General features: G+C 38.8%; 1 protein-coding gene across 1 annotated transcript in view; it reads left to right on the top strand.

Annotated features, from left to right (window-relative positions):
• Positions 1-15,661, top strand: part of GARS (glycyl-tRNA synthetase) — a 45,339-nt gene that overhangs the window by 2,139 nt on the left and 27,539 nt on the right. The window contains exons 3-7 of the mRNA XM_010829404.1: positions 6,289-6,390; positions 7,263-7,365; positions 8,385-8,526; positions 9,970-10,058; positions 10,479-10,555. Coding sequence (XP_010827706.1) covers positions 6,289-6,390; positions 7,263-7,365; positions 8,385-8,526; positions 9,970-10,058; positions 10,479-10,555 — 513 coding nt within the window. The remainder of the gene's footprint in view (positions 1-6,288; positions 6,391-7,262; positions 7,366-8,384; positions 8,527-9,969; positions 10,059-10,478; positions 10,556-15,661) is intronic.

The raw sequence follows: 15,661 nt of genomic DNA, 5'->3' as shown, positions 1-15,661 counted from the left end.
GCCATCATGGTCAACAAAAGAGTCTGAAATGCAGTACTTGGATGCAGTCTCAAAAACGACAGAATGATCACTTCATTTCCAAGGCAAACCATCCAATATCACAGTAATCCAAGTCTATGCCCCAACCAGTAACGCTGAAGAAGCTGAACGGTTCTATGAAGACCTACAAGACCTTTTAGAACTAACACCCAAAAAAGATGTCCTTTTCATTATAGAGGACTGGAATGCAAAAGTAGGAAGTCAAGAAGCATCTGGAGTAGCAAAGGAAACCAATTTATCAGCTTGCTCATTACCATAAGTCTTGGGGCCAGGAAGTAAACAATGTGCTCGAATATGTGTAATATAAATGGGAGAACTGCAGTTTCTAAAAACAGATTGTAGTTCAAAAAAGAGTTGTTAAATAATAGGTTGATTGGAGTTTATCGTGGAGGTTTCTATGTTTTTTAATACAAAAACTGAATATATAGAGTCAGAGACTATATTAATGGGGAAAGGATGTAGGCAAATAACTTGAATAAGAGCATATAATTTATTTTGTTGAGCAGAATGAAATTTAGTATAAAAGACTTTATATTCCTTAAGAGACCAGACTGAAGCTTTGGCGTTTTTAGTCCCATCTCTATAAAAAACCTCAGCCTGTGGTATAGGCTGGGAGCTGGTAACGTGAGAAATAATAAATTCAGTATTTTTGAAGAAATTCCACAGCTTACCACAAGGATAATGAAATGTAATTTCTCCAAAATATTCCAGAAAAGCTATTTGGAAATTGGTAGACGTTTGTAATGTGTTCTCAAATTGAGATTTATTGATAGGTATTACAATTTTATGAGGATCAGAGCTAATTAGAGTTTTAGTCCTATTTCTTCCATTGATAATGATTAGAGCAATTAAATTAAGGTAGGGTGTAAGTGACTTTATTCCCCTAAAACGGGTGTAGATCCATTCTACTGGGTGTTCTTGTTGGGCAAGAAGTCCTGTGGGAGAATGAAGAGAGGGGAGTACAAATAATTCTAGAGGTAAATCTAGTTTGGTGTGAGTAAGAAATTGTTTTTGTAATTTATTTTGCACCAAATAGAGTTCCTCTCGTGCCTCTTGAGAAAGTGAATGAGGGCTATTTAAATCAGGATCTCCTTTTAAAGTATTAAATAGGTTATTCAGTTGATAATTAGCAATGTCTAAAGAATGTCTAATCCAATTTATATCACCTAAGAGCTTTTGAAAATCATTTAAGGTTGATCATTTATCAGTACGGATCTGAGTTAGTTGGGGAGTAATACATTGTCTATTAACAACAAACCCCAAGTAATGGTAAGGTGTAGAGGTTTGAATTTTTTGAGGGGCAATGATTAATCCAGAGTTTTTTAAGCATAGTTGAGCTATATCAAACATGTGTTAAGTTTCTAAGATAGATGGAGCTGAAAACAATGTATCATCCATATAGTGAATAACAAAAAAGTTAGGAAATTGCTTTCTCACAGGCTCAAGGGCTTTGGCTACGTAGTACTGACACATGGTGGGAGAATTCATCATCCCTTGTGGCAGTACAGTTCATTGGTACCATTTATGGGGTCCAGTATGATTAGGATAAGGGAGAGACAAAGCGAATCTCTCTCGGTCTAAAGGGTGTAAAGGTATATTAAAAAAGCAATCTTGTAAATCAATAATAATAATATGCCGATTTTAAGGAATAGTGGTAGGTGATGCACCCATAGGTTTCATAGATGCATTAACTTCTTTAAGATCTGTTAGGAGACGCTGAAGAATTGATGCTTTTGAACTGTGGTGTTGGAGAAGACTCCTGAGAGTCCCTTGGACTGCAGGGAGATCCAACCAGTCCATTCTGAAGGAGATCAGCCCTGGGTGTTCTTTGGAGGGAATGATGCTAAAGCTGAAGCTCCAGTACTTTGGCCACCTCATGCAAAGAGTTGACTCATTGGAAAAGACTGTGATGCTGGGAGGGATTGGGGGCAGGAGGAAAAGGGGACGACAGAGAATGAGATGGCTGGATGGCATGACGGACTCAATGGACATGAGTTTGTGTAAACTCTGGGAGTTGGTGATGGACAGGGAGGCCTGGCGTGCTGTGATTCATGGGGTCGCAAAGAGTCAGACACGACTGAGCGACTGAACTGAACTGAGGAGATGCCATTTGTTAGATTTTTTTTTTTTTTTAAATAATGAGAATAGGAGAGTTCCAAGGAGAACAAGATTCCTCAATATGCTTTAATTCTAGTTGTGTATCTGTAAGTTCCTTAGCCGCCTGTAATTTGTCTTTTGTGAGGGGCCACTGCTCTGTCCAAATGGGCTCGTCATTCTTCCAAGTTATATGAGCAGTGGCCTCTAGGAAAAATGTGGAATGTATATCTGAGTTTGCCATCACATAAGTAAGTCCCTTCCTATCAGGTTAAGGGGTGCATCTATCACATAAGGTCTTAGTGTTGCAGATTGGCCTTCTGGTCTCTCACATGGATAAATCTGAGTACTCTGATAAACCTCTTGTACTTTGGTTTGAGAAATCCCTGCAATTTGGCAAGAAATTTTTTGTACAGGCCAGGATTTGGGCCATAAATGTTTGGAAATAATAGTAATATCAGACCCAGTGTCAAGGAGACCAGAAAATCTTTTACCATTAATTTTGATATTTATAGTTGGTCGGGCAAATTCAGATACTAATGATGTCCAAAAGGACTGTTTTTGATATGTACTGCTGAATCCGCCCGTCCGTATATCATTAGAGGAGTTAATAGAAATATAAGGTAAAAGAAGTAATTGAGCAATTTTATCCCCCTTTTTGAATTGTCATAAAATCTGAGATGACATCGTAATTTGAATTTCTCCTCGTTTAAGGAAAGCTGTTATTAAAGTTTGCCAATCATGGGGAATAAAATCTCCAATAGAGGATGTTATAGAATTTAGAAATGCTTTAGTAAAAGGTGAATGTGGGCTGTACATAGTTATAGCTTTTTTAATTTGTTGCATGTGAAGAAGGTTAATACCCTCATAATGAGGTATTATTTGCCCTTGAGCGTCAGGATTTCTAAAAACTGGAAAGGCGGAGAAACCATCGGCTTCAGAGACCTGTGATTGTAAAGCCAGCAATTCAGAGAGCCTCTGTCATGAAGGAGAGTGAGTAGGTATATTAGTGTTATTCAGAAAGGTGTTGTTGGTTTTAATGTCAAAAGGTGTCTTAGGGGAGTCGTTGCCAGAATCATTAGGTTCTAGCAAGGGAGAAACTTTAGGATTTGTGCCCACTGGCAGGAGAGGAGCACTTGGAGCAACCGGGGCAGGGCTTGTAGGAAAATTCTGAAATATTTTATGTTGTTCTAATTCAAAACTACCTTCATCAGGGAACCAAGGGTTACATTCAGCCACTGTCTGAAGGCAAGCTTCTATTCGCTGACACGAAACTGAAAGTCCCTGAACTTTAAATAAGTGCTGAAGTAAAGTAGAAAAGTGATGGGGCTTTCCAGCCATATTACCCATTTGTTAGTACTTACCGGCCTCAATTGGCCCTTGGGGTCACTCCGTCCAAATCTGCAAAGTGTACCAGGCTCCTGTTCGGGCACCACTTGTTGAGGTCCTTTAATGGACTGGAACCTGGTGGTCCGGAGTTGATGATAAGAAAGTAAAAGAGAGAAAGAGGCTGATATTCCTTGGTTTATGCAGAAAACCAATAAAGTCCTTGATACAGGGCTTGTGTCGCTCCTGAGGGCACCTGTCAGGAAGCATTTAACAGGAGGCTTCCTGTATACTGTTTTGGATCTGTCAGGAGTTCTCTGTTCCTTATTAATTTCTGAATATTCAGGAATTAAGAGGAGAGGCAAGCCTCTCCCGGGGCTGAGGAATCCAGGCATTTCCTTGTTAGTTTTTCAATACAGTGATAAATAACCCTCTTCCTTCTTATGAACCATGCGGTAAAAGTGATTGTTTACAACTCTCTCTGTCTCTTTAATATGAATCATGTATGTTTTTTGTAAGTCTTGAATTTTAATCTTTATCTTTGCTGAGAATAACTACCTTGTAAGACAGTATATATGCCCACACCATGTTGGTTAAAACACATTTGCTCCATCAGAGCTTTGGTCCCCGTGTCTTCTCTCTCTCTCTCTCTCTCTCTCTCTCTTTCAGGCTAATTCTCTGGAGCGCAGAGGCCCTCTGGGTTCACTTTCCTGCCCGGGCTTCTAAGACCCTCGAAAAGGCGCTCTATGCCTTCACCCCATCGAGAGGGTGCCTGAGGTCTTTGTGAACAGAGCAAGCCCTGTGTCAGGGACTTTATTGGTTTTCTGTATAAACCAAGGAATATCAGCCTCTTTCTCCTTTACTTTCTTGTCGTCGACTCCGGACCACCAGGTTCCAGTCCATTAAAGGACTTCAATAGGCACCTGGCGCCCTCTCGAGGGGGTGAATGCACAGTGCGCCTTCTCAGGAGGGTCTTAAAAGCCTGGGCAGGAGAATGAGCACGACGGGTTTCTGAGCTCCAGAGAATTAGCCTGAGAGAGAGAGAGAGAAGGAAAAAAAGAAAGACACGGGGCCTCAAGCTCTGATGGAGCAAAGGTGTTTTATTCAACATTGTGTGGGTGTTTATACTGTCTTACAAGGTAGCTATTTTCAGCAGAGATAAATAAAAACTTACAAGTTGTCAAGGAAACATGAGGTCATTGATATGAAAGAGAGGGTTGTAAATAATCACTCTTACCGTATGGTTCATAAAAAGGAAGAAGGTCGTAAATAGTTATTTATCACTGTATGGAAAAACTAAGGAAGGCAATGCATGCATTCCTAAGCCCCGGGAGTAGTTTGCTACTCCACTTAATTCCTGAATATTCAGGAATTAATAAGGGACAGAGGATTCATGACAGATGCAAAACAGCACACAGGAAGCCTCCTGTTAAATGCTTCCTGACAAGAGGGGAATAAGGAGAACATGTATCCCATTTCCATTCTCTTTTCTGTGTATGATTATCTGTATTTTCAACTTCGTCTTTCTGTTCCATTCCATGGAATGAAAATTATCCAGGGATAATTTCTTTTCTAAGTCACTAATTCTCTCTTCAGCTGTCTGATCTGCTGTTTAAACTGTCCATTGGGTTTTTAATTTCAGTGATTATTTCCCAGTGTTCTATGTGGTTCTTTTTCAAGTCCCCTGATTGTTTTTGATAGTCTCTTATTCTTTACTCATGTTTTTGATTCCTCTTTTTATTTTACTTTAAACATCTTGAGCATTTAAAAAGTATGTTTGGTCATTCAAATACTTTTAAAGGATCTAATTTTGTTATTTGTTGTTTCTGCCGGGTCTCACTCATGGTGGCTCTCTTCCTCATGGATTTTAAAATTTTGAGCTGAGTGCTTATTATTTTCGTAACCTTAAACTGAAAATCCTGAAAGGCCTATGGAAGGTCTACTTTAGAGAGCAGTTGCTTCTGATGGGCCCCCCAGGGCTCTATTAATATGATACCTTTTAATTTCTCATCTTGAAATTTCCCAGACCATGTGGTAACGTTTTGTTTGTTCTCTCAGATTACTTATTCTACCACATTACTGTAAGAAAATCAATGTACAGGTGGTAGGTTGTTGGAAGTGAATAAAGTAGTCTAAAGAAATTAGCAAGGAAAAAAATGCAATAGTAAAGGGCAGAGGAAGGTAAGTGACTGAGAACAAATGGGCAGAGAAGTAAGCAGAAAACTAAAACAGTCTATTTTTTTTTTTTTTTTTTGTACGCAAGAAAAAACAGAGATTCAAGGAGATGGTAGTCTATTCATTGGTTTTTCTGAGTTCTCAGTGCTTATCTTGCTCTTATTTTGTGTGTGTGTGTGTGTGTGGCTGTGCTGGATCTCTGTTGCAGGGAGCAGGCTTCCTCTAGTTGCAGAGTGCATGCTGCCTAATTGTAGCCTGTGGTCTTAGTTGCCCTGCGGCATATGGGATCTTAGTTCTCCGACCAGGGATCAAACCCCTATCCCCCTGAATTGCAAGGCAGATTCTTACCCGGTAGACACAACCAGGGTTTTTACTTTTTGATCAGTGCTTTTCTCCTCTCTGCATCTCCTCCCCACAAAGAAAACAAACCAGTAATAATTGCTCTGCAAGTGTAGTTATTTATGTACCTGTCTATATGTTTAGATTATACATGCTGTGGGCAGAGACCTATAGTATTCATAATGACCTTTCACATAATAAACCTTTGAATTTCCTCATTCTTACACAGATACTGTTTAAAAGATGTGCTGAAAAGCACATTTCTAACTTTACTTCTGAAACCAGTCATGACTACTGATTCTCTTTGTTGGCTAGGGAGATCTTGTACGAAAACTCAAAGAAGATAAAGCACCCCAAGTAGATGTAGATAAGGCGGTAGCTGAGCTCAAAGCCCGCAAGAGGATTCTGGAAGCAAAGGTGAGTCTTGGATCCTCGGAAAGGAACGTAAGTAGCTATAGAATTGCTCATCTTTACTTAGTCTCTGTGGGTGGGAGAGGCCTAGAAAAAAATTTGAAAGTTGTTCTATCTCTGTTTATCCAGAATGCCCTCTCCTCCTTCTCTACTTGGTAGACTCCTTCCTTTCAATGTGTAATTCAAAATGTCAGCTTTTCTACAACACGTTCCTCCCCCTAACCTACTCCTTCTCCTACCAGACAAAAACCCTAAACTGGTTGTGTTCCATTAATTCCCTGGAAGGCAATTGTGTTCTTCTTGATGAATTCTTTTATATTTACAAATAATGGTTATGCTGTTTTAAAATCTTTTCTTTTAAGGAAAAGTTTTATTCATCCAATACCTGCTCACAAACCTTTCAAATTATCTCACATCACTAAAATGAAATCGTTTGGAGTTTTTTCTTTTTTTGGCCAAGCTGCGCAGCTTGTGACACCTTAGTTCCCCAGCCAGGGGTTGAATTCAGCCCCAGCAGTGAAAGCGTCCAGTCCTAACCACTGGGAAGCCAGAGAATTCCTCATTTGGAGTTTTAAGTCACTATTTCACTACAGTGATCCTCTAAAATTTAGATACTGCTTATCAGTATCTACATCTAAGTAAACTTAGTTTTATAATCTTGGGAATAGGCATACATTTTCCTAAATAATTAAGTAAAGGTGTCTTTTCTGTAACTCAGAGGGAAAAACCCCTAAGGTTTCTATTGTTTTAAGGGTATGAAAATCTTGTCTGATAAATTTTATATTGAATTCTGAGGAATAAAGTAAATTTAGGTGTGTAAAGTGAAATTCCCACTCACTCCTTCAATCACATATTTTCTCTTTAAAATTCTCTTACAGGAGCTAGCGTTACAGCCCAAAGATGATGTTGTAGACAGAGCAAAAATGGAAGATACCCTGAAGAGGAGGTTTTTCTATGATCAAGCTTTTGCTATTTATGGAGGTAGGGGATTAATGAAAGAAAAAATGTGTTGTTAGTGGCCTTAATATGGTTCTTAAATGAAAAGCACAACTTGCCAACTGATATCTCGTTGTATCAGGTCATGCAAACCAGAGGATATATATCTTGCATTTATTTATTTAGTCACTCATTTGGTATGATACCAGTTCTTATTTCCTTCTACCCTCCTTATTCTTGAAGATGGCTTTTTTTCCATTAGGACTTAGGGAATTGGAGGGGTAGGCAGTGTTTGATGTATCCATGTACATATCAGACTCTTCTTAAAATCCCAGTGGAGACTTGGGAGTAGTAGAGGGCCATTTGTAGCACTGGCCAACTGCACTGTGCCATTCCCCACAGGGCAGTGATAAACCCTAGTTCCAATATTATTCATTATGGCAACTGCCAGGTGAAAACATTCTTCTTAGCTATGCAGATAAATGTCTACATCCCTTTGAACACTACATGAATTTATATAGACAAATATAATTCACTGATATTTTTTCATAAGTAACGGAGATTATTGCAACAGTATTAAACTTTCAATACTTTGCCACTGAAACTTGATTTGGTTTTTAGTCTGAGCAGATCTCTAAATGTTTTATTTCTTGAGGTTTAAATAGTAGCCCAAATACCAAGAATAAATTGGAGAACGGGGTATTGGGCATCATTGTTATTCCACTGAAGCAGCCAGTTATTTTCTCATTTCTATGGCAGAAAACTATAATCTGCTTTTTCATTTTGTTTCTTGCATAAGGAGGAAACTTCTTTTTGTTTTTAGGTTTTTCTAATCCTTCTTGAAATTTCAACCTTCACATGCAGAAATAGTAAATGGAATAAGAGCTTTTCAGTTTAAACATCTGTCAGCTAGTTGGAAATAAGACTCTTTAGAATTGGGAGATTTGAAGTGTTGGCTTGAATACATTTTTTGGGAATATGTGAGCCTTTCAGGTTTCTGATGTCTTCTTACTTTGATTTGTTCAGAGTGATAAGGTAGAGTACATTTTCCTCTCATTTTGCAGGTGTTAGTGGTCTTTATGATTTTGGCCCAGTTGGATGTGCTTTAAAAAACAATATTATTCAGACCTGGAGGCAGCATTTTATCCAAGAGGAACAGATCCTGGAGATTGATTGTACCATGCTTACCCCTGAGCCAGTTTTAAAGTAAGATTTCTACTTTGAAGGCTGAAATTCTTTAATTTATATACTTAAGTAACTTTTTGATTAAAAAAATTCCCCATGTTCATTGTGAAAATCTGAAAAATAAAAACAAAATATATACTCATTGCCAACAGATAGCCAATTTAAAATGTGGTATTTATCCTTTTTTTTAAGTTTAGGAGTAGCATAGTGTGGTGTTTAGTAGTAGCACAGTGCTTTCTCTCACCTAATATAGGTGAACATTATGTCGATAAGCTTCAAGAGTATTTTTAATGACAGAATAGTATTCTCTGTTACAGATGTGGCATAATTTACTTAGCTGGTGCATAAGTATAGGCGTTTAAGTTTTAGTTTCTGAGTTTTGATGGCACTGAACATCCTAATAGATGAATTTTTTGTATATCCTGGTGATTTCTTTAGTATAAATTCATAGAAGTTCTGGGCAAAGCTATGTACATATTTTAAATTACATACTGCTATTTGTATTGACGTTTCAATGCAGAAATTTAGATTCTTCCTACCAACATTGTTGAAAGCAGGTCAGGATTTCATTTCAGGATATGAAACTGAAAGAGGAATTGTTACTATTTTTCATCATTTCATTTAATATTGCCTGTTAAAGAGCTAATTTTTGCTGTTTATAAACTTTAAAGTGAAAGTGTTAGTCTCTCAGTCATGTCTGACTCTTTGCAATCCTATGGACTGTATAGCCTACCAGGCTCCTCTATCCATGGAATTCTCCAGGTAAGAATACTGGAGTGAGTAGCCATTCCCTTCTTCATGGGATCTTCCCAGCCCAGTGATTGAACTCAGATCTCTAGCATTGCAGGCAGATTCTTTACCATCTGAGTCACCAGAGGAGCCTTTTGTATACTTTAGGCTCTCTCTCAATAATGCAGGCAATTAAAATAAGTTGAATTCTTAATGATAGATCTAAAAGATCAAGACAACCTATTCTTAGCTACTTGCTCCACTAATAGGAGCCACATAGTGATAATACCAGTGTCCCTACAGGTTTCAGTGGCAGAAAACTCTTTCTTTAAGGTTCAGTGTCTATTTGAATTCTCACAAATTCTTGGCTAGTCAAATTCCCCATGGCTTTGGCTTTTGCTTGGATCACTAATAATAATGGGATAGGCATGGAGTAACTGATACTGAAAAGTAGCACAGACCTTGACAATTTGTGAAAAAGTATAATCTAGTTAATATTTTTTTTCGTAAGGGAAGGGAGAACTTGGGGAGCAGGTAGGAATAGATTTAAGGAAGAATTTTCTTTGGCATACATTTTTATCTACCATGGGATATTCCATAATAGATAAGGGAGCTTTAATCTGTCAGACACAGATGTAAGCTATGGATAAATATATAGATGGCAGATTGTCTTAAAAGGTAAAATTTATGAGTTAAGCTGTATGAAAATGACTAATTGACTTGGTATTAACTTAGGACTTCTGGCCATGTAGACAAATTTGCTGACTTCATGGTGAAAGATTTAAAAAATGGAGAGTGTTTCCGTGCTGACCATCTATTGAAAGGTATGGCTTTTCATCTCAGGTAAACATCTTTTCAAGTAGGATTGATCAAAGCAAAGGGTTTGGATTAAACATTTCTCTTAAGTTTTTACATTTTTTTTCTTGGGACATAATATACAAAGAATAAAGTGCACAGATCTTAGTATATAGACCAAGTCCCTTATTGAAAAAAAAGAAATATATATATATATGTACACACACACACACACACACACACACACATACAGATAATTAGAAATTCTAAGTCACCGAAAGAATCAAGAGAGTATCATGACTGTCTCTGTAAAATCAGCCATAGGATTCATATAAATTAAGAACATTATCCTTGGGTTCATTTTTTCACCTGCCCAATGTTGAACTCAAAAGTACATTGTCCTTTTTTCTCATTGATTAAAATTGACATGTACAACACTATTCTTGCAGCACATTTACAGAAATTGATGTCTGATAAGAAGTGTTCTGCTGAGAAGAAATCAGAGATGGAAAGTGTCTTGGCCCAGGTAAGTACTTGAGAGACGTTATCATGATAACCCAGGTAGGTGCTGTCTTTCTTTTCAGCATTTGATGACTTGAATTCCATGTTGTGCTGACCTGGTCACAATAGTAAAGAAGGAGAGCTTACCTTCTGTCCTTCATATCATCTGTTTTTGTGTTTTTATTTTCTCTGTTAGCGTTTTATAGTTAACCCTTTATTTCTGCCAAACTAGCAAGTCAGTGTAAATAGAAATGAAATTAGTTTTCTCTCCTCAGGAACCAGTTTTCTGGATTTAATAGCAAAAATCAGGACAATGTCTAGGATGGATAGTGTTCAGTGTGCAGATTTGGGGCAGACATCTGTGTGAGGCTGTCTCATCAGCCACTTTATCTACTTCTGATTGGACTGTCCATGACTATGTGCTGTTCTTAGGACCTGATGGAGCAGGCCCCTGCTTTTCCTGTAGACCTTTAGTTTTGTATTTAAGTTGACAAGTTTTAGGGAAGGCGTTGAGATCATCTATTCTGACTTTTAGCCAAATGCAGAAATACCTTCTATATCAGAAGTAGTTCTTACCCTTTTTGGGGGGCCACAAACTGCATTAAAAATTGATGAATATTGCACACCTTTGCCCCAGGAGGATCACATGCCTGTATCTGAATGTTGCTGATTTCTAACCTCATTTATCCTTTTAAGCAAAGTATTTCTCCAGCACCATGTTTGATCATGAAATCCACCACAGCTCATCTCTTAAATTTTATTTACTTCCTTGGATGAGAAAAAAAAAACAACCAATGCTTTTTTTTTTTTTTTTCATCCAAGAAATAAGATTTTCTTTACCTTGTGTATGAATAAGTAAGGCTGAGTGTAGAACCAGCACCCCAAAAAGATGTCCTTTTCATTATAGGGGACTGAAATGCAAAAGTAGGAAGTCAAGAGATACCTGGAGTAATACACAAATTTGGCCTTGGAGTACAAAATGAAGCAGAGCAAAGGCTAACAGAGTTTTGCCAAGAGAACGCACTGCTCATAGCAAACACCCTCTTCCAACGTAAGAGAAGACTACACATGGACATCACCAGATGGCCAATACTGAAATCAGATTGATATATTCTTTGCAGCCAAAGATGGAGGAGCTCTTTACAGTCAGCAAAAACAAGATTGGGAGCTGACTGTGGCTCAGATCATGAACTCCTTATTGCCAAATTCAAACTTAAATTGAAAAAAGTAGGGAAAACCACTAGACCATTCAGGTATGACCTAAATCAAATCCATTATGATTATACAGTGGAAGTGACAAATAGATTCAAGGGATTAGATCTGATAGACAGAGTGCCTGATGAACTATGGACGGAGATTCGTGACAGTACAGGAGACAGGGATCAAGACCGTACCCAAGAAAATGAAATGCAAAAAGGCAAAATGGTTGTCTGAGGAGGCCTGACAAATAGCTGAGAAAAGGAGAGAAGCAAAAGGCAAAGGAGAAAAGGAAAGATATACCCATTTGAATGCAGAATTCCAAAGAATAGCAAGGAAAGATAAGAAAACCTTCCTCAGTGATCAGTGCAAAGAAATAGAGGAAAATAATAGAATGGGAAAGACTACAGATCTCTTCTAGAGAAGAAAATGGCAACCCACTCCAGTATTCTTAACTAGAGAATCCCATGAACAGAGGAGCCTGGTGGGCTGCTGTCCATAGGGTTGCACAGAGTCGGACAAGACTGAAGTGACTTAGCAGCAGCAGCAGCAGAGATCTCTTCAAGAAAATCAGAGATACCAAGGGAACATATCATGCAAAGATGAGCACAATAAAGGACAGAAATGGTATGGACCTAACAGAAGCAGAAGATATTAAGAAGAGGTGGCAAGAATACACAGAAGAACTGTACAAAAAAGATCTTCATGACCCAGATAACCACAGTGGCGTGACCACTCACCTAGAGCCAGACAACCTGGAATGCGAAGTCAAGTGGGCCTTAGGAAGCATCATTACGAACAAAGCTAGTGGAGGTGTTGGAATTCCAGTTGAACTATTTCATATCCTAAAAGATGATGCTCTGAAAGTGCTGCCCTCAGTATGCCAGCAAGTTTGGAAAACTCAGCAGTGGCCACAGGACTGGAAAAGGTCAGTTTTCATTCCAATCCCAAAGAAAGGCAATGCCAAAGAATGTTCAAACTGCTCAAAATTCTTCAAGCCAGGCCTCAACAGTATGTGAACCATGAACTTCCAGATACTCAAGCTGGTTTTAGAAAAGGCAGAGGAACCAGAGATCAAACTGCCAACATCTGCTGGATCATCAAAAAAGCAAGAGAGTTCCAGAAAAACATCTACTTCTGCTTTATTGACTATGCCAAAGCCTTTGACTGTGTGGACCACAACAAACTCTGGAAAATTATAAGGGATGGGAATACCAGACCACCTGACCTGCCTCCTGAGAAACCTGTATGCAGATAAAGAAGCACAGTTAGAACTGGACATGGAACAACAGACTGGTTGCAAATCAGAAAAGGAGTACATGAATGAAGGCTGTATATTGTCACCCTGCTTATTTAACTTACATGCAGAGTACATCATGCCAAATGCTGGGGTGGATGAAGCACAAACTGGAATCAGGATTGCCGAGAGAAATAATCAATAACCTCAGACATGCAGATGACACCACCTTTATGGCAGAAAGTGAAGAAGAACTAAAGAGCCTCTTGATGAAAGTGAAAGAGGAGAGTGAAAAAGTTGGCTTAAAGCTTAACATTCAGAAAACTATGATCATGGCATCTGGTGAAATCACTTCATGGCAAATAGATGGGGAAACAATGAAAACAGTGACAGACTTTGTTTTCTTGGGCTCCAAAATCACTGAAGATGGTGACTGCAACCTTGAAATTAAAAGATGCTTGTTCCTTGGAAGAAAAGCTATGAGCGACCTAGGCAGCATATTAAAAGGCAGAGACATTACGTTGCCAAAAAAGGTCCATCTAGTCAAAACTATGGTTTTTCCAGTAGTCATGTATGGATTTGAGAGCTGGACTGTAAAGAAAGCTGAGCGCCAAAGAATTGATGCTTTTGAACTGTGATGTTGGAGTAGACTCTTCAGAGTCCCTTGGACTGCAAGGAAATCCAACCAGTCAATCGTAGTCGTGAATATTCATTGGAATATTGGAATATTGGAATGTTGGAATCCAGTCGTGAATATTCATTGGAAGGACTGATGGTGAAGCTGAAACTCCAATACTTTGGCCACCTGATGCGAAGAACTGACTCACTAGAAAAGACCCTGATGCTGGGAAGGACTGAAGGCAGGAAGAGAAGGGGATGACAGAAGATGAGATGGCTGGATGGCATCAGTTTGAGTAAGGTCCATCAGTTTGATGGACATAAGTTTGAGTAAGGTCCGGGAGTTGGTGATTTACAGGGAAGCCTGGTGTGCTGTAGTCCATGGGGTTGCAAAGAGTCGGACATGACTGAGCGACTAAACTGAGGACTCCCTAACACTGCTTTCCTGATGGAAATTACTGGACACTTCTCCACTGTTGCCTTGAGTTTTTTAAACCTACTGATTTTCCTCTGCAGTATCTGGCTTTCCCAACATTAGGTGAGAAATTTTCTCCTTCATCATTTAAATTGAAAAACTTCTTAATCTGGCTATTGATTCATCTGCCAATTTATTTTGGGCCATATGAAGTATTTTTATTCCTTTTTTGAAACTCATTTCTTCCACGTTGTTGCTTATGGCTTAGAAAATGAATTCTTGTACTTTGATACTGTTACGGCCACACCCTCATTTCTCATTTCCTTCCTTTTCCAAAGACATGACCCTTACTAGAAAGAAGACATGAAAAGCACCTCAGATTACACCTAAATTATTCTCTTTTGCATTCAGGATTTTAGATTTATTAGGGATTTTGTGTGTATGTGTCTTTGATCTTAACAGCTTCGTTCATTTCCAAATAAATTGTCTGAAACAGGAAGTAGTTGTTTTGTTAAGTCAGAATTTATAGTTTGAGCACTGACTTTCTGTTTCATCAGGTACATGTTCCAGAAAAACAGTTTGGATTTTGATTTTGATTGCCATATCATATATGTGTGTGATATCTCATATACACACACACAGTCGACCCTTGAACAGCATGGTTTGAACTTTGCAAGTCCATGTACACTGTGATGTGTTCCAGTAGTAAATTCTACAGTACTACACAGTTTTTAGGTGGTTGAATCTGCAGATACAGAATAACTGTGGATAGACAGGGCTGGCTGTAAGTTACATTTGTTGTTCAAGGGTCAGTTCTGTATTCTTATCAATTTAATCTTCAGTGAAGTGTTAGAAACCCATGGAAGTGGCCTGATACTGAAATGGCCCCAAAGGATTTCCTGGGCAGAGGCCCATCTGTTGCTTCAGCATATAATAGCATTTTCTGCATCTGTTAATGCTTGTGATTCCTTCTCAGCTTTATGAAGCATGATATTAATAGTTTATCTAAAAGGTATTGATTCACTCTTTGTGGCTAAGAAACGAGGTAAAGTCTGTTCTCCCCATTTTACAGATAAGCAAACAGGCTCAGAGAGGTTAGGGAGGAACTTGATCCTGAATCACACAACCTATCCATGGTGGAGTTGGGCAATTTACCCAGTATTTTCTGATCCTGAGTGGCCATAAATCATTAGTTGATTTATCTAATTATTTTTATTGATGTTTTTTAAGTTTTAAATATTCTTTACTATTAGATGGTTTGTCATAGTCATTCGAGGTTTTTGAATTGGAGATCGTATATCATTTTAGAGGGTTTGGCATTGATCATCAATGTATAGGATGTGCAGTGCACTGGGAAATGCAGAAGTGAATAAGACACAGCTTCTGCCTTCAAGCTTCTCCCATAATGTCTAACGGAGAAGGCAGTGACACCCCACTCCAGTACTCTTGCCTGGAAAATCCCATGGATGGAGGAGCCTGGAAGGCTGCAGTCCGTGGGGTCGCTGAGGGTCGGACACGACTGAGCGACTTCACTTTCACTTTTCACTTTCATGCATTGGAGAAGGAAATGGCAACCCACTCCAGTGTTCTTGCCTGGAGAATCCCAGGGACAGGGGAGCCTGGTGGGCTGCCGTCTATGGGGTTGCACAGAGTCAGACACGACT

The sequence above is a fragment of the Bison bison genome, unplaced genomic scaffold (genome assembly GCF_000754665.1).
Source record: "Bison bison bison isolate TAMUID 2011002044 unplaced genomic scaffold, Bison_UMD1.0 scf7180017858770, whole genome shotgun sequence".
NCBI classification, from domain to species: domain Eukaryota; kingdom Metazoa; phylum Chordata; class Mammalia; order Artiodactyla; family Bovidae; genus Bison; species Bison bison.
This window is presented reverse-complemented; position numbering and strand designations above follow the sequence as displayed.